Source organism: Maylandia zebra, linkage group LG3 (assembly GCF_041146795.1).
Source record: "Maylandia zebra isolate NMK-2024a linkage group LG3, Mzebra_GT3a, whole genome shotgun sequence".
Classification (NCBI taxonomy): domain Eukaryota; kingdom Metazoa; phylum Chordata; class Actinopteri; order Cichliformes; family Cichlidae; genus Maylandia; species Maylandia zebra.
In genome coordinates this window covers 15,283,147-15,308,097 of record NC_135169.1, presented here as the reverse complement: position 1 = coordinate 15,308,097, position 24,951 = coordinate 15,283,147, and the positions used below count along the sequence as shown (strand labels likewise).

The window sequence follows — 24,951 nt, the reverse complement described above, 5'->3', positions numbered from 1 at the left end:
CACAGAGTAGCAGGTTCTCTCTCAGGACACTGCAGCATGTAATGAAGGAAAACACTACACTGATTCATTTATTCCTGCTACAGAGCGTTATACATTATAAAATAATGCAATATCTCCCTCTCTTCCTTCACACCTGTCGGCACACAGGACTACAGACGGTTCTAAGAGCCACAGACGTGTAAGAAGTCTTAATTACTTTGGTGATTTATTCCACACCCACCCATCCAGCTTTTAACACACGCAAAGTAAAAACGCCCCCAAAACACATGTTCGCATGTGGTTGGTTAATAGGTTACCATGTGAGCAAGTCTCTCCTCGTCTTCAGGATCATTCACTTGCTTTCCACTTCCTGCCAGATGTCAGCAGATCTCTCAGTCCCAGCAGTAGTTTGGTGAGTAAAAACCGATCGGTAAAGTCAGATAAATTACATCTGATATAACCAGTTATAGTTTGTTTGTTTGTTTTTAGAATTACTGGCTTAAAAAAAAGCAAATTTCAAGTCCAAGTGAACTAGGATCTGAGTTGCTTTTAGGCGTAAGACACGCCCGAGCTTTTCAAACGGTCTTTTAGGATTCGAGAGAACGAACTACAGCAGCCTGTTTGCTTACTGTGTTCAGGGTGTGTCAACCGGTCTATGAAATGAAGCTGCAACTTAACAGATGCAACACATACATTAAAAAACAAACAAAGAAAAAAACTAACATTTTGGCTAATAATGCTGCAGATTTATACTTCTTCATTTATCATATTGAGATCCTGGTTGGGTTATTTTTATGTGCATCTCTTTATCCAGACAGTCCTCGTAGCAGCAGAGTGCACGAAACTACAAGGTGATTCAAACTCTCAGGTGAGCATGTCACTGTTAATCTTAAGGGTTTTTTTTAATGTTTTTAAAGGGAGGCTGGGGGACTTGAGCATCTGCCCCTTTCCAGATGTGTGTCCTTTTCTTGAGGCTTTTTTTTTTTCATTTTGTGTGTGCGTGTAGCGTCACGGCCCCTCAACTACTGACGTGAAAGGGCCTTTCCTATCGGACGCGGTATGCGGTGCGCTCATCGCTAACTAGAGAAAAGGATCCAAAGCTTGTGTTGTACTGGCTGCTGAGCTCTGTACGTCATTTTTTGCAGCAGCTGTATATGTACTAGATGCGCTGCGCCTTGTCATTTAAAAACATTTTATCTGACTTTGTATCCTCTGCGAGAGTTTGTGTTGTATTTTATTCAAATATTTAATTTAAAAAATGTATCGCTCATCCATAAAGAAGAAAGCTTTGTAACGATCCCGACCAGTGATGAGTGTGGCTTCGTTTTAATTGGTCGCGCAAGAGCACGTCATTAGCTGTGTCCCTATTAAACTTAAACCCCCGGGGAGCAGCCATTTGGCTTTTCTACCTTTAAAACCCGGAGAGCAGCCAAATGGCTGGTAGGCTTTTAGCTAAGCTTTAGCTTCAGCCAAGTGGAAGCTAAATTGGCTAGTCATTCATATGCAGTGTTGGTCAAGTTACTTGAAAAAAGTAATCAGTAACTAATTACTGATTACCTCCCCCAAAAAGTAATCCCGTTACTTTACTGATTACTTATTTTCAAAAGTAATTAATTACTTAGTTACTTAGTTACTTTTTAAAAACACGATTTACAACCTGAAGAGGTGATAAAGCGATAGATCTTTCAGCCCAATTCTACTTTTTCTGCATAATCCATCATACAAAATGTAATCAAATGGAAAAGTCTCTTTTTAACTTGTTTTATTAGTTTTAATCTTTTAACTTTATGCATCAAGCAAAAATTTAATTATATGCAACATTCTCTGACTGGAAGAAATTAGTTTAACATTTAAACCTATTTTCTGCACATTCCACCACATAAAATAAAATATTTTGTGTGTTTACACTCAGTCTTTCAAATAGATGCAAGTAAAACACAGCAGAAAATAAATAAAGTCAAAGACTCAGCGGTCCTGTTGCTCTATTTTCACCTGTAAAGCAGGAGTTAGGTAGGCGGAGGTTTACCCTGGTGCAGGTGTGCTGCGGTCAGTGGAAGGATATGGCAGCTCTGTGAGTTTCCCATTATGTCGTAGCTACTCGGTGCTTCCTTGGAAGTTTAGGGTTTTTTTCGCTGTAAAAAGAAGTTTTCTTCCCACGCACAGCGGACACTAATGTTTTTGTCACTTTTTATGGAATCAAACTCAAAGTAAGGTCAGTACTTCCACACTTTAAACGCTGCACGCTCATACTCTCTCCTGCACTCGATATGTGATCCACTGTTGATCTGCACACAGCTGTTGTCACCAACGGCGCACTCGCTTACGTCACTGTCGTGAGACATTCTCGCAAAAGATTCACGGTTTTAGTAACGCAGTAACGCAGCGTTCCTACGGGAAAGTAAAGGTAATCTAATTACCGTTTTTGCAATAGTAATCCCTTACTTTACTCGTTACTTGAAAAAAGTAATCGGATTACAGTAACGGCTGGGGTCTTTCTGTGTGGAGTTTGCATGTTCTCCCCGTGTTTGCGTGGGTTCTCTCCGGGTACTCCGGCTTCCTCCCACCGTCCAAAGACATGCAGCTTGTGGGGATAGGTTAATTGGTTAATCCAAATTGCCCATAGGTGTGAATGTGAGTGCGAATGGTTGTCTGTCCCTGTGTGTTGGCCCTGCGACAGACTGGCGACCTGTCCAGGGTGTACCCCGCCTCTCGCCCTATGACAGCTGGGATAGGCTCCAGCGCCCCCCCGCGACCCTGAAAAGGATAAGTGGACGCGAATGGATGGATGGATGGATGGATTACAGTAACGCGTTACAAATAACGCGTTACTGCCCATCTCTGTTCATATGTATATTAGGTTGTTAGCTGGGAATTCTGGAGGGAGGGGAGTGGGGGTGTGTGATTGAGGGCGTGGGGGAGCTGCTAAAAGCTATGAACTTCCTTTTGTGTTTCATCTTGAAGCATTCTCAATCATCCAGGGAAATAAATCTCCAAAAGTCACCAACTTGGAGTGTTTCAGTTTGCCATCTTAGGGAGAAATCAACACACATGGGTGTATGTCCTTTGTTGCTGAGATTTATTGATAAAAACAGTACAAAAAACCAACCATTTGTACACATATTTACAAATAATAATAAAAAGTGAGTGAGTACATTTCAACATTTTCAGCAATCACTCACAATCCTGGCACTGCCATGGTATCTGTAGTCTGCATTTACCACATGTGTATCTATAGCAGTGAACACATCGCACAGTGGCATGATTGTTCTTGCATTTGTGTTTGACCTGACACATGGCTCTTTTTCCAGGGCTAGGTGTGGAGGGTTGTGTCCGAAGCAACTGTTCTTTTCTTGCCTTCTTCTCAGCTACATGAGAGTGAGCCAACTCTCTTGCAAGCTCCACCAGGAAGTCCACCCGTCTTTCCTTCATCCCGGTGCATGCTTGATACAGCACATGTGCATTCAGTGCTGCCATGTCAATCATGTTATAAAACATGGCAACTGGCCAGCGCCGTGTTCCTCTGCGGACAGTGTACTCCCGAACCATCTGGTCCATCACATCCACGCCACACTTTGTTTTGTTGTAAAGGGTGACAGTGTTTGGCTTCCTTTTGGTAGTGTTATCAGTCTGAACCACGCTGTGCATGCTGCTAAGAATATAGACTGTCTTCTTCTGTTTGGCCCCATACGCCGTCAGCGTGGCAGCAGAGGTTGAAAACACCTAAGAAATAAGATAAATTGTTATTTCCATAGCCCTTTTACACACAATGAAACACATAAATCAATCAGATTTATGTGTTTCCATTGTGGCATCAATCAGACCACTGGTATAATAAAAGCATAATCACAATGGACCACTGATCAAAGACCACTGAGTCTTCTCTGCATTTTCTTTCCTTGGAGAGGAGGTCCGTACACCACAGAATTCTTCAGGGCAATGAAGGATTAGGCTAAGTGCAGTGAGATTGTATCATATATATATCCTTGATCATAATTGATCAGTGGTCTTTGATTTGTGGTCCAGTGGACCATTGATCAGTGGTCCATTGTGATTATGCTTTTATTATACCAGTGGTCTGATTGATGCCACAATGAAACACATAAATCTGATTGATTTATGTGTTTCATTGTGTGTAAAAGGGCTATGGAAATAACAATTTATCTTATTTCTTAGGTGTTTTCAACCTCTGCTGCCACGCTGACGGCGTATGCGGCCAAACGGAAGAAGACAGTCTATATTCTTAGCAGCATGCACAGCGTGGTTCAGACTGATAACACTACCAAAAGGAAGCCAAACACTGTCACCCTTTACAACAAAACAAAGTGTGGCGTGGATGTGATGGACCAGATGGTTCGGGAGTACACTGTCCGCAGAGGAACACGGCGCTGGCCAGTTGCCATGTTTTATAACATGATTGACATGGCAGCACTGAATGCACATGTGCTGTATCAAGCATGCACCGGGATGAAGGAAAGACGGGTGGACTTCCTGGTGGAGCTTGCAAGAGAGTTGGCTCACTCTCATGTAGCTGAGAAGAAGGCAAGAAAAGAACAGTTGCTTTGGACACAACCCTCCACACCTGGCCCTGGAAAAAGAGCCATGTGTCAGGTCAAACACAAATGCAAGAACAATCATGCCACTGTGCGATGTGTTCACTGCTACAGATACACATGTGGTAAATGCAGACTACAGATACCATGGCAGTGCCAGGATTGTGAGTGATTGCTGAAAATGTTGAAATGTACTCACTCACTTTTTATTATTATTTGTAAATATGTGTACAAATGGTTGGTTTTTTGTACTGTTTTTATCAATAAATCTCAGCAACAAAGGACATACACCCATGTGTGTTGATTTCTCCCTAAGATGGCAAACTGAAACACTCCAAGTTGGTGACTTTTGGAGATTTATTTCCCTGGATGATTGAGAATGCTTCAAGATGAAACACAAAAGGAAGTTCACAGCTTTTAGCAGCTCCCCCACCCCCTCAATCACACCCCCCCACTCCCCTCCCTCCAGAATTCCCAGGTAACAACCTAATATACATATGAATGACTAGCCAATTTAGCTTCCACTTGGCTGAAGCTAAAGCTTAGCTAAAAGCCTACCAGCCATTTGGCTGCTCTCCGGGTTTTAAAGGTAGAAGCCTGGGACTCCTAGTGGCCTCCTAGTGGGGCCGCACACTTCATAGTACCCGGCCTCCGCGGTCTACGTTCTAGTGATGTTCGATTCGTGACCAAATCGTTCAATACTCGAGAATCACTTTACTGACTCGTGAATCATGATTCACAAGCCCAACTGACTCATCCCTGTTGCTGTTAGCAAACTAATTCCATTAGTAGAAATATATCTAGCTTATAATTAAAATTGTGGGGGGGAAAACAACAGCCAGTTTCGTAACAAAAGCATTTCTGCCCTGAACTGGAAGAAAAAACCCTGAGTAGAAGCTCACATCAAGAAAATAGCTCCTCGGTTCACAGTAGCATCGCGCTGCTAACATGCACATTTGAGCTACTCACCCCCTCCCTCCTGTGCTGAATCATAGAGCGAGCGAACGAATCACTCACTCACCCCCTCCCTGTTGTTGTTGTTCTTCTTCTTCTTCTTCTTCTTCTTGTTCTTCTTGTTGTTCTTCTTGTTGTTCTTGTTCTTGTTCTTCTTGTTGTTGTTCTTCTTCTTGTTGTTCTTGTTCTTGTTCTTCTTGTTGTTCTTGTTCTTCTTCTTCTTGTTGTTCTTGTTCTTCTTCTTCTTGTTGTTCTTCTTCTTCTTGTTCTTCTTCTTCTTCTTGTTGTTCTTCTTCTTCTTCTTGTTCTTCTTCTTCTTCTTGTTCTTCTTCTTCTTGTTGTTCTTCTTCTTCTTCTTGTTCTTCTTCTTCTTCTTGTTCTTCTTCTTCTTCGTCTTGTTGTTGTTCTTCTTCTTCGTCTTGTTGTTCTTCTTCTTCTTCGTCTTGTTGTTCTTCTTCTTCTTCGTCTTGTTGTTCTTCTTCTTCGTCTTGTTGTTCTTCTTCTTCGTCTTGTTGTTCTTCTTCTTCGTCTTGTTCTTCTTCTTCGTCTTGTTCTTCTTCTTCGTCTTGTTCTTCTTCTTCGTCTTGTTCTTCTTCGTCTTGTTCTTCTTCTTCGTCTTGTTCTTCTTCTTCTTCTTCTTGTTGTTCTTCTTCTTCGTCTTGTTGTTCTTCTTCTTCTTCGTCTTGTTGTTCTTCTTCGTCTTGTTGTTCTTGTTCTTCTTCTTCTTCTTCTTCTTGTTCTTCTTCTTCTTCTTCTTCTTCTTCTTGTTCTTCTTCTTGTTCTTCTTCTTGTTCTTCTTCTTGTTCTTCTTCTTGTTCTTCTTCTTGTTCTTCTTCTTGTTCTTGTTCTTCTTCTTGTTCTTCTTCTTCTTGTTCTTCTTCTTGTTCTTCTTCTTGTTCTTCTTCTTGTTCTTCTTCTTGTTCTTCTTCTTGTTCTTCTTGTTGTTGTTCTTCTTGTTCTTCTTCGTCTTGTCCTTCTTCTTGTTCTTGTTCTTGTTCTTGTTCTTGTTCTTCTTCTTCTTCAATGTTAAGGCGCACTACCGCCCCCTGGCTCACAGCACAGTGGACATTTAGATAAGAAAATATATATTTGACACACTTAAGGAAAATACTAATAAAATACAAATAAATGTTTATTAAGCAATTTTGATAGGAAACTGCTTAATTTTAGAAGTGTTTTTGCTCTTTTTTTTTTTTTTCTCTATAAAATAGTTTGTTTGTTTTTTAATCATTCATCTTAGCAGTGGGATTTACATGAAAAGGGAAACAAATTAAGTTTGAGTGAAAATGTAAAATTTTTGCACTCTCTGGTCAACTGACTCAGTGAATCAAATGACTCAAACTCTATTCACTTTGGTGAGTGACTCATTAACACTCGATTCAATAAAAAGAATCAAATTTACCATCACTACTACGTGGGCCGGGTACTCCAAAGAGCGAGAATCGCGGAAGTGCGAGACTTGTGAAATGGGACGGTCTAGCCTCCGTTGCCTTGCAACCATGATATTAACCGCTAGAAACGTTTCATACAGCATTGTTTGACAGAAATGAAGGAGAGAAAATTGTTCGTTTGTGTTTTTAATGAGATGTTTTGATTCGCTAAGTATCTGAGGCTGAGACCACAGGACTGTAAAAACATGATTGTTGGGCTTCATTTCTGTGTCCAACTGTAGTTTTAAGATATGTTGGGCGAGCTCATTGTGAAACCTGGCCCCACCCTATCATGTGATTTCCTGAGGTCAGATGGCCCAGGATGTGAGTGGATGTTAAGGCGTCTGGGAAGGGATCTCAAAACTGGATTATAGATGGCAAACAAAATTATGTAAACAAAACGTAATTAATCCCTCAGGTGGGTTCCTCCAGGGTTCTCAGCTGAATAAACGTCAAACAGAAAACTGATTAAACAGAAGTGTGAGATGATCGAGAATTTACGCCAGTGTCCTGTTATATTTTAGATAGTAAGGAGCAGACGGCAGAGTTTATTAAACTCCACCGAGACAGTGGTGACGCAAATCTGAAGGCTAGACCATCCCATTTCATAGCCTCGCACTTCCGCCCTTCTCAGTCTTCGAAGACGCGTGGGCCCTGTCCTAAGTTTTGGGACACAGCTATTATGTGCTGCGTTCAAACTGTGGCATGCGCAAGTCCTCCTTAGATTCTTTATCAGCACCATGCTTCAAACTTGTGGCCATAGTCTATAGAGTATTCTGGAGAAGGTATAAAATGTCACTGTATGTGTATGTGTTTGTATTTTTATGTGTATAGATTTTTTAAAAATGATTACTCATTATATAACATTGTCCAGCCATGCCTCGTAAGGAAAGGAAAACTCGTGAGGCTAAAGGTGGTGGATCCCTCAGCAGCTGGCTTAAAGAGAAGAGCACAGGTAATAATATCACATGTACCAGTTGTTGCATTGCAGTTATAGTTAAGCATAAAAACAATAATAAACACAATGATTTGTTTCTATAACATTTTTATATCATTACTTTATTATGGATTAGGTGCTAGAGTTTTTAAGTGGTTTTTAAGTGGATAATAAAATAATAGATTAATGCAATAGTAAATTGTGCCTTGTTCTCAGATGGACAGCAAGTGGAGAGATAGATGAGATGAGGAGACAGAAGGAGGAAGAGAGACAAAGAGTGTCACCAATCTTTGCATTTTATTATTATCTCATAACACTTGTTTAATCAGCTACCATCTCTCCTGTGGACTTTTTAATGTCTACAGTCTCAGATCAGCACAGCCCTGCCCTCCAGCACCACCAGCAGCAGCGGCAGCAGAAACCCCTCAACAGCAACATTGTACCCCATCAGGTAAAATATAGGCTACATTTCTCCAAAAGTTGATTCTGTTCATCTGAAAGATTTACTTTCCTGGATGATTGAGAATGCATCAAGATAGGCTACATTTGCTTTGCATTGTCCCCACCTAATCACAGTGATATAGTATGATTCGATTCCATATTAGATTCCTGATGAATGTGGGTTGTTGTTCTTCAGCCTGGTTCTATGTGCCCCTTTTTAACTTTGAGCACCGCCCCTTTAAACATCTCTGCACAGCCCTTGTCTGGTATAACAAGAACACCTACTATGACCTCAGTTATAGCTTAGCACTTAGACATTTTCTAAAAAAGAGATTTGCTATTCTAGTTTTGTCATTAAACACCTACAGATGGCTGTTAAACTCCTGGCATCCAAAACTCAGGGAGAAGATTCAAATTTTCCAGAAACTGCACAAAATCTGGCCCTTGAGATTGCGATTTGACCGTTTAATTTCAGGTTAATATGCTGTTATTTTAAGAATCAATTTACTTTAATGTTGGGTTAATTAGTGATTCTAAATGTGCTGTAGTTGTGAATTTTCACAAACGAATTAGAATCTGAATACATTATTAATCCAAGAAGAAATCATGTGGTTGTATTAACTAAATTCAGCACCGTATTTTTCGGACCTTAAGGCACACAGTCGATGAATGGGTCTGTTTTCATACATAAGGCATACTGGATTATAAGGCGCATTACAGGTTCGAGACAAAACAATCAGATAAGTCAAACTTTACTATTTATTGGGGCAATCGTGGCTCAAGAGTTGGGAGTTCGCCTTGTAATCGGAAGGTTGCCGGTTCGAGCCCCGGCTCATACAGTCTTGGTCGTTGTGTCCTTGGGCATGACACTTCACCTACCCGCCTACTCGTGTTGGCCAGAATGGCCGATGGTGCGATATGGCAGCCTCTCTTCTGTCAGTGCGCCCCAGGGCAGCTGTGGCTACAACTGCAGCTTGCCTCCACCAGTGTGTGAATATGTGTGAATGGGTGGATGACTGGGTGTGTAAAGCGCTTTGGGGTCCCTAGGGGGGACTAGTAAAAGCGCTATACAAATACAGGCCATTTACTCAACTCATTCTTCTTGCTTCCTCCACTTCCGTACTCGCAGCTGCTCTATTCCCATGTTGTAGACTTGTAGTCAAGACCACCTAAACCAAGACAGACCGAGTCAAGACAAAGTCGAGACGAGACCGAGACAAAAACATCTTTAACCTGCAGCCAGATCCTGCTTCATTTACAGGTGTCAGGCATATTTATGTGTTTTTGTGATTCACTCGCACAGCCCTCCTTACCGCTGTCTACTGTCTCACTCACTTACTGAGAGGACAGACGGATGCTCCACTTGACTGTCGCATCTCTCACCCTCTCTGTTTTTCACATAAGGATATTATCCTATATCCTTGCATGTGATTGGCCACAATATGGAGGGATTGGAGCATAGCTGAGCCACTGTGTGAGAGCTGAGCAGCTAAAGGAAATTAAGTGAGGAGCCGGCTCTCGCTCAATGGGAGTAGATTCTTCTGATTCACTAAAAAGCACTCTCTAAGCACGGCTCTTACAGCTGATGCTTTTGCGCATGACACATTATCGAACGTTACGTTGTGTGTCATGGATACTGTTGACTCCAAATCTCCCGACCACTATGTCGATCTGAGACAGCGAGACCAAGACTAACCGTTGAGACCAAGACAAGACCAAGACCTGTCTCGAGACATCCAACTCTACCATATTGCTGCAGTATATTAATGACTAACCTATTATTACTTATTTATTTATCTTACTAATAACTAACCTCGTATTGTGGATGCATTATTTCAGTTGTTCTCCTGACTGAAGTTTGGTCCATTTACAGCATCCTGCCATGTGATTGCGTTTGTCTCTAACCATTGGGAATTCTCACGTTAACTTGTATTGAGTGGAAAACGTTAGCGTTCATCCTCCAGCTTCACTGCGTTTGTTATGCTAACATAGCTGTGTCGCTAGTGATCTCGTACCACATCATTATTTACCAGGGAGTCCAACTTCAGTAACCGTACAAACGTCACTGCTGTTTAGTTTACTCTCCTTATTTATGTTGGAAGTGATAGAAGAGGGGTATGTTTAAAATTTTTCAGAAATCTCTGTCAGAATATGGCATATCACGTTTGGGTGGAAACTAAGCTAACTTTTAACTCTGTTAAATGTAATAAATTCTGTTTTCATGGATGCCTGGATGTTAAAGTTAATTGTTACACCTGGTAAAGCAGCAACACTGATCATTTTATTAAACATGAAAGAATTTAGACAGTTTTTAACTCTCAGTGATGTCGCTGTTTGTTTGACTTTGACGCTGACCTGAAGCAGCGTTTGGACCCAGATTACTCCAAGAGGCTCCTGACTACGGTAGCTGTAATGCTCCAATAATCCATCAAGCGGAGCAGCTTCGTAGATTACTAAAGTCGTACTAAAACAGACAACAGCTAATTGATCTAATAAATACAAATTACTCTAATTACAAATATCCCAGTATATTGCACAAAATGAAATGTATATAGTTGACACTGAGGTGCCCCTTTCCAGTTAAGCAGATGAAATAAGAAATACTTTGAGAAGTTAGTACTTTTCTTCACAAGTTGTAGCTGAAAGGAGCAGCTCCTCAGGTCGTATGGTAAATAATACACCACCAGCTCCATTTAATGCATTTAATTTCAATTTTTTTTCATATATCATTTTAGACTGTGATACTTGTAGAATTTGAATCTCCCTGTAGTTTTGAATTTAAAATTATCTGATTTTCATACAGCGCTACGTCACTGTTTTAAACAATTGTGTTTTCATATAAACTGTACTTGAAACACGATGGGATTTTTTTCCTCTCTCTCATAAAAACTGCAAATTTAATTTGTTGAAGCTTGTTTAGATATGCCTTTTTTGTCTTGTTTGATATTTATCACATTATGTTTTTGCTGTATTTTTTCTGACACACAAGTAAACAGGGCCCTATTCTAGAATTCTGCATCTAAAAAATGAAAAAGGAAAAAAAAGCCTAATATTAAAACCAGAAATCACACACACACACAAAATGCCACAAAGGATTGTTGAATTATTGTGTTTGCTATTGTCTTTATTGCCAGAAAAGGCAGGTTTTGAGTTCAATTTTTTATTATTTACATTTTAGCATTTATTCAGTGTAAGTTATGATTTGCTGAGTATGTGAGTACAGTGGGGCAAAAAAGTATTTCGTCAGTCACCGATTGTGCAAGTTCCCCCACTTAAAATGATGACAGAGGTCAGTAATTTGCACCAGAGGTACACTTCAACTGTGAGAGACAGAATGTGAAAAAAAAATCCATGAATTCACATGGTAGGATTTGTAAAGAATTTATTCGTAAATCAGGGTGGAAAATAAGTATTTGGTCACCTCAAACGTGGAAAATCTCTGGCTCTCACAGACCTGTAACGTCTTCTGTAAGACGCTTTTCTGTCCCCCACTCGTTACCTGTATGAATGGCAACTGTTTGAACTCATCTGTATAAAAGACACCTGTCCACAGCCTCAAACAGTCAGACTCCAAACTCCGCCATGGCCAAGACCAAAGAGCTTTCGAAGGACACCAGGAAAAGTATTGTAGACCTGCACCAGACTGGGAAGAGTGAATCTACAATAGGCAAGCAGCTTGGTGTGAAAAAATCAACTGTGGGAGCAATCATCAGAAAATGGAAGACATACAAGACCACTGATAATCTCCCACGATCTGGGGCTCCACGCAAGATCTCATCCCGTGGGGTCAAAATGATCATGAGAACGGTGAGCAAAGATCCCAGAACCACACGGGGGGACCTGGTGAATGACCCGCAGAGAGCTGGGACCAAAGTAACAAAGGTCACCATCAGTAACACACTACAACGGCAGGGAATCAAATCCCGCAGTGCCAGACGTGTTCCGCTGCTGAAGCCAATGCATGTCCAGGCCCGTCTGAAGTTTGCCAGAGAGCACATGGATGATACAGCAGAGGATTGGGAGAATGTCATGTGGTCAGATGAAACCAAAGTAGAACTTTTTGGTATAAACTCAACTCGTCGTGTTTGGAGGACGGAGAATACTGAGTTGCATCCCAAGAACACCATACCTACTGTGAAGCATGGGGGTGGAAACATCATGCTATGGGGCTGTTTTTCTGCCAAGGGGACAGGACGACTGATCCGTGTTAAGGACAGAATGAATGGGGCCATGTATCGTGAGATTTTAAGCCAAAACCTCCTTCCATCAGTGAGAACTTTGAAGATGAAACGCGGCTGGGTCTTCCAACATGACAATGATCCAAAACACACCGCCCGGGCAACAAAGGAGTGGCTCCGTAAGAAGCATTTGAAAGTCCTGGAGTGGCCTAGCCAGTCTCCAGACCTCAACCCCATAGAAAAGCTGTGGCGGGAGTTGAAAGTCCGTGTTGCTCGGCGACAGCCCCAATACATCACTGCTCTCGAGAAGATCTGCATGGAGGAATGGGCCAAAATACCAGCTACTGTGTGTGCAAACCTGGTAAAGACCTATAGTAAACGTTTGACCTCTGTTATTGCCAACAAAGGTTATGTTACAAAGTATTGAGTTGTATTTTTGTTATTGACCAAATACTTATTTTCCACCCTGATTTACGAATAAATTCTTTACAAATCCTACCATGTGAATTCATGGATTTTTTTTTTTTTTTTTTTTTTTTTTTTTTTTTTTTTTTTTTTTTCACATTCTGTCTCTCACAGTTGACGTGTACCTCTGGTGCAAATTACTGACCTCTGTTATCATTTTAGGTGGGGGAACTTGCACAATCGGTGGCTGACTAAATACTTTTTTGCCCCACTGTATTACAGATGATAGTTGGTCTTAATATCAAATTCTCCCTCACTGTTACACTACTGGAGAAGCGAGATTTAGAAATGTGGGAGTAGTTTGTTAATGATTAATAGAAACTTGAAGAATGTACTTGTCTTTAAAAAAATGTCTGGAAGACAAAGCCAGTTAGCAGAATTTAAATGCCAAAAAACTGATTCTTCTTTAGAATGAAGGGCACCTGGCGTGGCTACACACGTCACCAGGTACTCAGTGGGTAGTAAGGGGTTCATAAAACTATTTATGCTAACAATAGACAATTCTTAGGCCTGCATTTATAAGAATAAATTGTTTTCCGTCGTATGCACATGCTGGATTTAGCGATGAGATTACAAACAAAAGTGGGATAAATCCACACTCTTATAAAAAGTATGGCGGTGATAACTTTGCATCAACCTGTAAAACAAAATCCATATATGTTCCTAAAAAGACTAAAGGGTTCATTAAGAACAAGCATATTAAGTGTGAGTATTTTTTTTTCTTTTTTTTTTTTTTAGGAGGAATTTCCACCATGATGTGTAATTTCTCATTCATGTATTCTGCATTGTGCATGGTATTGAAACTGTCCATATCTGTCCTTGTAACATGATTATTTCTTTTCAGAATAAGTCTGAATCTTTTGTTTGTTCAATTTTATGATGGGACAAGTTCAGTCATTTACCACTGGACCTTGAAACAGTTTACAGTGGAAGCCATTACATTTCTTTATAAAATTAAACACTTTTGACACCTTATGTTCTTTGATAAGAACAAACAAATTACATACCTTGTGTAATAATCCTTTAATGCTTTGTCATTCATTACCTTGATTTTTTTCACTTGCATTGACCCAGTTAATTTGTTTGTGCATTTTTCTTCAACAGGACAGTTCTGGTGGTAGCAGGGGGAGAGTGAAATGGGAGCCAGAGGAAGCTACAGTCTCTCAGGTGAGCTCCTGGACAATTTCATGTAAAGAACAATCACATCCTGGGCCGGTTCTAGACAGTCATATATGAGGGGGCAGACAGAAATGTAAAGGTGGCACCTGGTGGCAGTGGAAGCAAGAAAGGTGTGGGGGTTGGTTGGGGTGGTCTGGATTAGAGGTGTCACAAATGATTATTTTGATAGTCGACTAGTCACCGATTATTGCGATTAGTCAACTAATCAGATCATCATCCATTGGACCCAAAACGTACAGCTTATTGCACCAGCATGCATCTGCTCTTATATAAGTATCATTAGCTAACAGCTTTAAGTGTTTAAAGTATGTGCTAACTAAAAATAAAGACAAGATGATAGTTTAACTTAAACTTTTAATAAAATTTGTAGTTTGAGCTAGCTTGCCGGCTCTAGTGAGCCTTGAACCCCCGCCTAGCTATTGAGTGGGTGGGTAACAGACGTCTCTGAAAACGTAGAAGCATTTTTGCAAATATGTGATCTCTTGATAAATCAAGCAGATATTTGAAGTTTACACAGCTACATTCTTGTGACCCAGAAAGAGTAATATTAAAACTAATTACCAACAATGGCAAATTGGCTGGGCCACGCTATGAATTCTGGGATAGGTTGGGCCGTGAAGGGTACACCCGACCCATCCTTCAAATCTTGGGAAATGAAGAACCCATTTGTTGGCTGCATTTGTCGGAGTCTACGAATTTGGACAGCCTTCGTTGTGTCACTGTGATGTAATCGGCCTAAAATGCGGCCTAAGACGTGGACCCTAAATTTGGACACTGCTACGATACCGTAGTCCGCATGTGAGTGAAGTTGCCCCCCCCCCCCCCCCCCCCCCACCTTCTTCAAATCCAACAAAAGTGGTATCAAACGTTTGTGCTGGTTTGTGCTGCAAAAATTTTCGTTTGTGCTGCTATCATTTTAAAGATATTAATAAAAATTTGTAGAGATCATTAGAAGTCAACCAGCCCCCCCCCCCCCCCCCTCCCCATTAAGTAAATCAAACGAAACTGTAGTCAATTCCCCAACTCTCTGTGAATGGTACTCATGGCCTTTGATCAGTAGGCTTTGATTAGTTGTCATTGATCAATGGTCATATAAATTTGCATACTAACAATCATGGAACTAACCCCGCAGCACATTGTTCATTCAGTGGTGCTAGTTTCCTTCATTATGCAAATGTACTGTTTATAAGTTTGGGGAAACTGTTATTGGACTTCTGTGCTAATCACAGTTTGGCCATAACGAACACCCTGTTCGAACATAAGAGTGTCCATAAGTGCACATGGCACCAGGACGCTCTAGGCCGTAGGTCGATGATCGATTTTGTAATCGTATCAGCAGACCTGCGACCATATGTTCTGGACACTCGGGTAAAGAGAGGGGCTGAGCTGTCAACTGATCACCACCTGGTGGTGAGTTGGATCAGGTGGCGGGGGAGGACGCTGGACAGACCTGGTGCACCTAAACGCGTAGTGAGGGTGTGCTGGGAACGTCTAGCAGAGGCCCCAGTCCGCGATATCTTCAACGCACACCTCCGGCAGAGCTTCAACAGCATTCCGAGGGAGACGGGGGACATTGAGTCCGAATGGACCATGTTCAGCGTCTCCATTGCCGAAGCTGCTGCATTGAGCTGCGGCCGCAAGGTGGTTGGTGCCTGCCGCGGTGGTAATCCCCGAACCAAATGGTGGACACCAGAGGTGAAGGGAGCCACCAGGCTGAAGAAGGAGTCCTATCGGGCTTGGTTGGCCTGTGGGACTCCGGAGGCAGCCGACAGGTATCGACAGGCCAAGCGGAATGCGGCTCGGGCAGTGGCTGAAGCAAAAACTCGGGTGTGGGAGGAGTTCGGAGAGGCCATGGAAAAAGACTTTCGGACTGCCTCGAAGAGATTCTGGCAAACCGTCAGGCGTCTCAGGAGGGGAAAGCGGTGCTCTACCTGCACTGTGTATAGTGCTGGCGGAGCGCTACTGACGTCGACTGAGAAAATTGTCAGGCGGTGGAAGGAATACTTCGAGGACCTCCTTAATCCTACTGACACGTCTTCCGAGGAGGAAGCAGAGTCTGGGGATGAGGGGAATGACCCGCCAATTTCCGGGGGAGAGGTCACTGAGGCAGTTAAACAACTCCTTGGTGGCAGAGCCCCTGGTGTTGATGAGGTCCGCCCCGAGTTCCTGAAGGCTCTGGACGTTGTAGGGCTGTCCTGGTTGACACGCCTCTGCAATGTTGCGTGGAGATCAGCGGCAGTACCTGTGGACTGGCAGACCGGGGTGGTGGTCCCCATCTTTAAGAAGGGGGACCGGAGGGTGTGTTCCAACTACAGGGGGATCACACTCCTCAGCCTCCCTGGGAAAGTCTATGCCAGGGTGCTGGAAAGGAGAGTTCGTCCGCTAGTCGAACCTCGGATACAGGAGGAACAATGCGGTTTTCGTCCTGGTCGCGGAACACTGGACCAGCTCTTTATCCTCTCCAGGATACTTGAGGGTGCATGGGAGTTTGCCCAACCAGTCTACATGTGTTTTGTGGACTTGGAGAAGGCATTCGACCGTGTCCCTCGGGGTGTCCTGTGGGAGGTGTTGCGGGAGTATGGGGTGTCTGGCCCATTGCTACGGGCCATTCGATCCCTATACAACCGTTGCAAGAGCTTGGTTCGCATTGCCGGCAATAAGTCGGACTCGTTCCCGGTGGGTGATGGGCTCCGCCAGGGCTGCCCTTTGTCTCCGGTTCTGTTCATAATTTTTATGGACAGGATTTCTAGGCGCAGCCAAGTGGCGGAGGGCTTTCGCTTTGGTGGCCTCAGAATCTCATCTCTGATTTTTGCAGATGATGTGGTTCTGTTGGCTCCATCGGGTGAGGGCCTCCAGCTCGCACTGGAACGGTTCGCAGCCGAGTGTGAAGCAGCGGGAATGAGGATCAGCACCTCCAAATCTGAGGCCATGGTTCTCAGCCGGAAAAGGGTGGAGTGCCCACTCCGGGTCGGGGATGAGTTCCTGCCCCAAGTGGAGGAGTTTAAGTATCTCGGGGTCTTGTTCGCGAGTGATGGGAGAAGGGAGCCGGAGATCGACAGACGGATTGGGGCTGCGGCTGCAGTAATGCGGACGCTGCACCGGTCCGTCGTGGTGAAGAGGGAGCTGAGTGTAAAAGCGAAGCTCTCAATTTACCGGTCGATCTACGTCCCTACCCTCACCTATGGCCACGAGCTGTGGGTAGTGACCGAAAGAACGAGATCGCGGATACAAGCGGCAGAAATGAGCTTCCTCCGAAGGGTGGCTGGCCTCTCCCTTAGAGATAGGGTGAGAAGTTCGGCCATCCGGGAGGGGCTCAGAGTAGAGCAGCTACTGCTCCACATCGAAAGGAGCCAGCTGAGGTGGTTCGGGCATCTGACAAGGATGCCCCCTGGGCGCCTCCTGGGTGAGGTGTTCCAGGCATGTCCCACCGGGAGGAGGCCCCGGGACAGACCCAGGACACACTGGAGAGATTATATCTCTCGGCTGGCCTGGGAACGCCTTGGTGTTCCCCCGGATAAGCTGGAGGAGGTGGCTGGGGAGAGGGAGGTCTGGGCCTCTTTGCTTAGGCTGCTGCCCCCGCGACCCGGCTCCGGATAAAGCGGATGAAGATGGATGGATGGGATGGATGGATGGATGGGAAACCTGAGAGTTCAGCTGAGACTGAAGAAGTGACAAAACGTTTCTCCCACATTTTTAGCAGCACAAACCAGCACCAACGTAGCATAGTTTATTGACACCACTTTTTGTTTGATGTAATTAATGTGGGGGTACTGGTTGACCTCTACAAATTTTTATTAATATCTTTAAAATGATAGCAGCACAAACAAAAATTTTTGCAGCACCACTTTTGTTGGAAAAGAAAAAAAAGAAGGGGGGGGGGGGGGCGCAACTTCACTCACATTTAGTCTTCTTCTTCTTCTCCTCCTCCTCCTCCTCCTCCTCCAGCTGGCATCCTTGTACATGCATTGCTGCCATCATTTCTTTTTTCTTTTTTTTAGTCCGTTATTACACTCTTAAATCCTACTAGTTATTCCCCATCTTTCAGGATTTTACAAAGCTTCAAACGACACGCCAACTATTAAATTAGTCGTTGACGATTTTGATAGTTGACGTAATCATGGCTATTCAACTAACTGTGGCAGCCCTACTCTGGATAACTGTTTTTGTCATGTAATTAGACTTGACCAACTTGGGTGTCCCACCTGAAGGCTAAGCTTCTTCTGGTCTAGTTTCTATGGTCACTAAGGCACGCAAACCCCCTGACCACGTTAAGGTGGCAATCCCTCAGGGGCAAAACAGAAAAGTAAAAAAACAAAAAAGGAAATGAAATACTGCTCATCAGATTCTAACAATTAAAAACAGACCATTTACCTTAATTGGATAGCCTATATCGAATATATTCAAAACTAACAAAAACACTTTTCACTCTTGCCAATATTAACAAAACTAAAAAGGGTAGGCCCAGTAATATTAAATAAAAGAGAATTTACAAAGTCTTGAAAAATAAAACTGAAAAATAGAAATAAAGAATAAAATAAAATATTCATCTAGATCTTTACAACCAACAACATAAAATCTATCTTAATTGGAGGGCCTAATTCAAATAAATTTGCAAAATGAAGTAAGAATAAAATAAAATAAGACCTCTTAATATAGCCAATACTTACAAAACTAAAAAGTGTTTGTATAGTAATGAAAAAACCAACATAAACATAAATACCTAATTTTTTGCGGTTTCAGGAAAAATCTAATTAACAGAGAGATATTAAACGCACCTTATACCCTGCCGTAGCTAAACGGGAGAAAGTACGTTCTTCGCAGCTGCATTTCATCATAGACATAGGTAAATAAATTGGATTTAACTTAACCACAATACTTTCACATGAGTTCTTTATAAACTTCCAACTTGAAGGCAATGGCATGATGTGTTGCATGGATGTTTAGCTAGGGGGAGGGGTTCTCTGCCAAGTGCTGTGTGAGCCTACGCACAAACTCATTTGTGCCTTTTCCAGCAGATTTTTTTAGCTGCTGTAGTAAATCTTGTCCATATTCAGTTTGTGGGTAATCTATTATTTTCTTTCTCAACTTAAGGGGGCAGGATGTTTGTTTAAGGGGGGATTGCCCCATCATATAGCCAGCCCCGATCACATCTGCAAAATTAGCCCATTCTCAGGAAAAAAAAATAAACTGTTTTTTGTTTTTTGATTTTCTTGCAGGACCCACATAAACATGAATTTACAGTGGAATTCAGTTCAGAGAAATACAACATTGACTGTGTTCAACCTTGCACAGTGCTGGAGGCCATAAAATCTAAAACGGTATATAAGAAGATGGTTAAGTGTGCAGATGAATATGTTATCATTCGGAGGGGTACAGGAGACGACGAATCAATTGTTCCAACACATTTTCCTTGTTCTTGTATCAGTGATGGTGAAACCCTAAGCATATCAAGTATAAATAATAAACCGGTAGGGGAGACTAAAGATGTCAGAGATATACGTTCAAAAGATTCCTATTCTGTCTTTTACATTGATACAACAGGAGGGAAAAACCTAAAACCAAACAAGCATCTCAAATTCACAATACTAAATAAGTTCAAGTATCTTTGTGTTTATGGAGAGAAGGAGATAACTGTGGAAGAGGCTCTGAAAAGAGATGGCCGCTTCACTGATGACCTCGGCTCCTTTGACCTGATCAACATCACTGACAAATGTAAGACTGAGTGCACAGACAAAATTGATAGACTGGACGAGAAGAAATTCCAGATACATCGTCTACAGAAAGGTAATGCAGAAACAACAACAGATGTAAATCAAGTAGCCATCCCTGGGCAACAGAAACTGCAGAATCCTCCACATGCATCAAATAATGCAGAGCGCACAAGAGAAACAAGATCAGTCTTAGGTGTAGCACAGGAGAAGGAAATCAGTATAACAACAGCAGCAAAAGAAACAGGCTACAGCATTGACCCTAAGGAGGTTTATAAGCTACTGCGTAAGCAGTTTCCACGTCTGAAACAATGGATGGAAAGTAGATTCCCTGGAAATTCTTTCCAGGAAGCACTGAAACTGAGGAAGGAAAACTTTGGAAAGATCCAACAGTCTTTTAGTGAAATTGACAGAGTCAGGAAGCTGCTAGAGCTGAGTGGGTCAGTTTGTTTTATAACTGGTACTTTCATAAAGCAGGGCACAGGCTTTGTGCTGTTTGACAACTATGTCTTGACGAATGCCCACTTATTCAAATACTATATTGACACAAAATTACCTAATTGGCAGGAAATTGCAAATGTTACAGTTGTCTTTAACTTTGAAACACAAGAGTTTAAGGAAAAGAACAAGATTAATGCCAAGGTGTTTTTTGGCGATGCTGATTTAGATTATGTCATACTTAAGCTAGAAACAGAGAGTCAGGTTCCACCAGGGCTCCTCAAGAGATTTGGACCTGTACCTTTAGATGGTGAGGCCTGTGTTGTTGGACACCCAGGAGAAGGAGTGAAAAAAATGGATCCTACATGTGTCATTGAGAAAGACAAACGAGAGGACGCTGTTAACAAAAATTTAGAGGACTACGAGAAATATTACTTCACTCTTTATGCAATCAATCAGGCGATCAAAAATGACCCTTGTGAAAATATCTATGTGACCTACAACTCTTTCATGTACCATGGCTCTTCTGGCTCACCAGTTTTTGATGCTCATGGACAAGTGTTTGGTTTGCACAGTGGGGGATTTTTCTACGGGTTTCCAAAAGCTAAACAGAGTGTGATTGAGTTTTCCTTTCCTCTGCTCACTATATTTGAACACTTCGTGGATAATGTGAAGAAAGAGGGGAATAAGAATCTGTTCGAAAGAGTTGAGGAGGAGGCAAAGGGAAATCCACACCTAGAAAACATTATTGCGTCTGTTGTGGGGTCAAAGGAAGACATGCCTGAGGCTTTGGAAGAATGCTCAGATAAAATGGAGTATGACTGAAATGCTCGAGGCTGAGTTTAGTTAGGTAGCCAGATTTTAAAATTCTCCAGCAAGAGGGAAAGGGCCAGAGGAGCCCGAGGGTAACACAGCACATTCTGAGGAGGCAACGGACATCAGTTAGGCATAATCTCCAGCAAGAGTCAAAGCACATATGGCTGTATAGAGACAAAATGATCACAGTGATTAGTTTGCCTGCCTGAAGATCTGCCTTCTGTTTTATATAGACCGTAGTTGAACTTTTATTTTGAATTCTGTTTAGCTTTTAGTATGCTGTTTACTTATTTCAGTTTGGTTTGTAGTGTCTGTTGTTGTTGTTGTTGTTGTTGTTGTTGTTGTTGTTATTGTTATTATTATTATTATTATTATTATTATCATCAATATTACTCGGGGGGTTGAGTAGTCACATAGACTTCTCAAGTCTTGATAACCAGGGCCCTATTTCAGGAAGCCGGTTTAGGGCAAACTCTGACTAAGTATACCCTGAGTTAACGAAAACTCTGGGTTTTCGGTTTCACAAAGAGAGTTTAGATTAATCCTGAGTGAGTTACTATGACGACACACTCCGTGAAGCTAACCTGCCCCCTAGCAGGTTTACTTCAACTAACCCTGACGTTCTCCGCCTCTTTGTCAGAAACCTGACTGTAGGAAGTGTCAGACATGGCGTGCCCCTTCCTTGAAGAGCCAGTAGATGTTGAAGCCCAAATTCTCTGCAGAGCTCTCCGCCGGAAGAGAGTGATTAGAGCGCGTGTGGACATTTTATCATTTCCTGATGATTTCCTGTGTGAACGTTACCGTTTTTCAGCACAATCTATAATTTATTTGAATAACATCCTCAGGCCTAATATTGCTCATAAGACACATCGTGGACATTCTCTCAGTTCTGTACATATTATTTGTATTGCACTTCGGTTTTTTGCAAACGGGAGCTTTCTGTATAATATTGATGACGCTGAGCACGTTTCCAAGGCTACCCTCTGTCGGGCAGTCAGGAATGTTACAGTTGCACTGAAACGTCTCCTGCACTCGTCTGTGGTGTTCCCCGGTCATAGACCCACAAGATTTATCAAAGAGGGATTCCACAAAATTGCAGGTAGCAGGATGAACAAAACTTAATTCATGATGTGGTGATACTTGGACTACTACTTAAATTGTACATTTATTTTCATGGTTCCCAGGCGTGATTGGCTGTACAGATGGCACTCACATTCCAGTCATTGCTCCTTCAGTAAATGAAGGAGACTATGTGAACAGGAAGTCTTTCCACAGCATTAATGTACAGGTACATAGTTCCCTGTAGCATTTCAAACTAACAAATTATTTCATTGTAGTAATGGATGCTAATTTGTGTTCTCTGCACTGTGAAGATCATATATGATGCTGCCAACATTATCACAAATGTGGAAGCCAAGTGGCCAGGCTCTGTGAGTGGTGGTGGTGGAGGACCCTCACCTGTTTTTCGGGCCTCCGCTTTTTTTCTAGTGGCTATAACGGGTCACATTTGAACATACAGAGTAAGCAAATATTTACTTGTAATGTGCTCAGATAATTTCAATAAGTGCTTACAGAAAGAAAATTAATGTAGCCTCTAACTGCAATTGATTTACATAGGACAAACAGATCAAGCACTATGGCTCGTAATACAATTACACCTTACCTGTTGGGACTATATTTTTATATTTCATTTTTACTTGCTGCCAGGAACGTTTGGGGCCTGTTGGGTTGCACCTGCGCTCACATCATCACAAAATAGAATGTATAAAATAAAATATAATAAAATAACGTGTTAAATGGGTGGAAATCCCTAGATCAATGTTTAAATTAACACTCACGCATTGACTCTGTCGGCTATGTTTTGCCATGCATGCTCCCTTTCTTTTGCAGCTGAGGCTGTGTTACTTTTTTTCTGCAAAATTTGCATGTTATCGGCATATGCTGCCATCAGAATTTCGGCCTCAAGCGCTGTAAAATACATTGACCGCGCCTTCTTTCCCTCCATCTCCATGGTGACTCACTTAATCTGTGCTCCACTAATCAGGGCTTTATGTATTCTCGTGCGTGCGCTTAACTTGGGGTTAAAGCAACTCCGCGTTGATTGAACTACTTGTTATCAGCCTTTCTGAAACCGAATATTCCGAGTTGAACAGTTCGGGGTTACTCAACCCTGCGTATCGTTTTTCACTCTGAGTTTTCTAAACCGGCTTCCTGAAATAGGGCCCAGGTTGACAAATGTAGCCATTTTGGCAAAGACTTAAACTGAGGACAAATTGTTTAATTTTTACTTTAATGTATGTACTGTTGTTGTTGTTGTTGTTGTTGTTGTTGTTGTTGTGTTTTCTTTTTTTCTTTTTCAAAAGTGCATTTCGTGTTGTTATTTCAGTTATCAAGATGTTTTTGTTTTTTTAGATTAATTTTGCTTTCTTATAATAACCTTAAAACAGGCTCAATAAATGTAACTTTGTCATCACAAAAAATTTAAATAGTAAATAGTTTTTTTTTTATGAGCCTTTAATTCTTAATGCTTGTAACCTGACTGGTATGTATTCAAATGACGTTCGACTGCTTTATGCTTTATTAAAATCTACTTGGATAAATATTCTGTTCTGATGTTGGACAGTATTCATTATTTGTTACGTTTGCTTTAGTTTGTATTAACGAGGAAAATTAATGTTTTCGTGAAGATTTTGGTTGTTAATAAATCAGAAGTGAAGCAACACAGCATGTAGTAGTTTGACTATCTTAAAATGTGACCTGCCAATAATTTCGTCAATTAATTTTTACCTTTTCAGATATTTGAAGTTTTCAATGTTTTGTGGTGGGGGAAAAAGTCATTCTTGTTGTTGTTGTTTTGTTTTTTTGTTTGATTGTGAACTTTAACATATAGTGAAGTTAAAATTGCAATAAAATCAGTTCAGAAGTGAATCAGTAAATGTACACAGCAAATCCAGCATGTCCAAATTAACACTGTCGGATTTGATTTCAACACTATTAAAGTGTCTATATGGGTCCACACCAGAGAGTGTTAATTTAACTCTTTTTGAAGAGTTGGTACGTTAACTCTGATTTAGTGTTAAACACCAAATCTGTCTGGAGTTGATAATTTAACACTTGGTGTTAAGAGTTTATATATTAACTCTCAAAAGAGTATTAGTTTAACTACGTAAGAGTTATCTTCTAATTAATTCTAAAAAGTGGGAATTTTACTGTTCTGAACTTCTAGAAATTTCTTTTGGAAATAAACATTTACTAAAAAGATGCAATGGTTTTTGAAAAACATTTATTCTGAACTGTGCACCACAATTTCAAAACATTTTCTGAAAGATGTAACAGTATACATGTTCTCACTTTCATTAGAATTGTGTTTATCAAAAGGTCTGACATAGGTGAATGCAAATAACAGCATTCTCATCACTTATTTCTTCAATACAATATGCATGTCCTTCATTCATCACTTTGTGGAACTTCAACGCACTTCTGCTCTCCCCCATATTCCATCTTCACAAGCATGTCCTGTGTGGAGATTGAAAAAAATTAGTTGACACTAATTAATGGCACAAATAATCCAGTAATCAATTGCAGCACAGTAAAAAAAAAAAAAAAGGAATCCTCTTTGAGCCATTACTTGTGTAAAATATTTTCCCAAAAGACAAGGACACAGGCAACAGGTAATACTGAACTAAATGTAAAACCTCAACCTTTTTAATTTTTACCTAAACCGTGTAAACAAAACTCTGGAGGGATCTATGCTAACGTAGAACCCAGTCAGGACGCCTGCTACTGCTGTTTGCTCGTTTTTTTTTGTTTTTTTTATGGGCGATCGTTTTCAGGCTTCAAGCAGCACCATTATACCAACATTTCACATTCTACACA

General features: G+C 41.5%; 1 protein-coding gene across 3 annotated transcripts in view; it reads left to right on the top strand.

Moving 5' to 3' along the window:
• The first annotated feature begins 324 nt into the window (after positions 1 to 324).
• LOC112430638 (serine protease FAM111A-like) overlaps positions 325 to 24,951 on the top strand; it is a 31,318-nt gene continuing 6,691 nt past the window's right edge. The window contains exons 1-7 of one of the 3 annotated variants that reach the window (XR_003022117.2): positions 325 to 391; positions 794 to 847; positions 7,788 to 7,868; positions 8,216 to 8,301; positions 14,039 to 14,101; positions 19,330 to 22,363; positions 22,449 to 23,664. Coding sequence is in view for 2 of the 3 variants with exons in the window: in XM_076880106.1 (XP_076736221.1) it covers positions 7,790 to 7,868; positions 8,216 to 8,301; positions 14,039 to 14,101; positions 19,330 to 19,431 (330 nt within the window). In the remaining variant the exon portion in view is untranslated. Of the gene's footprint in view, positions 392 to 793; positions 848 to 7,787; positions 7,869 to 8,215; positions 8,302 to 14,038; positions 14,102 to 19,329; positions 22,364 to 22,448; positions 23,665 to 24,951 lie in introns of those variants that run through there. The other 2 variants (XM_076880106.1, XM_076880109.1) reach the window with 2 other exon arrangements.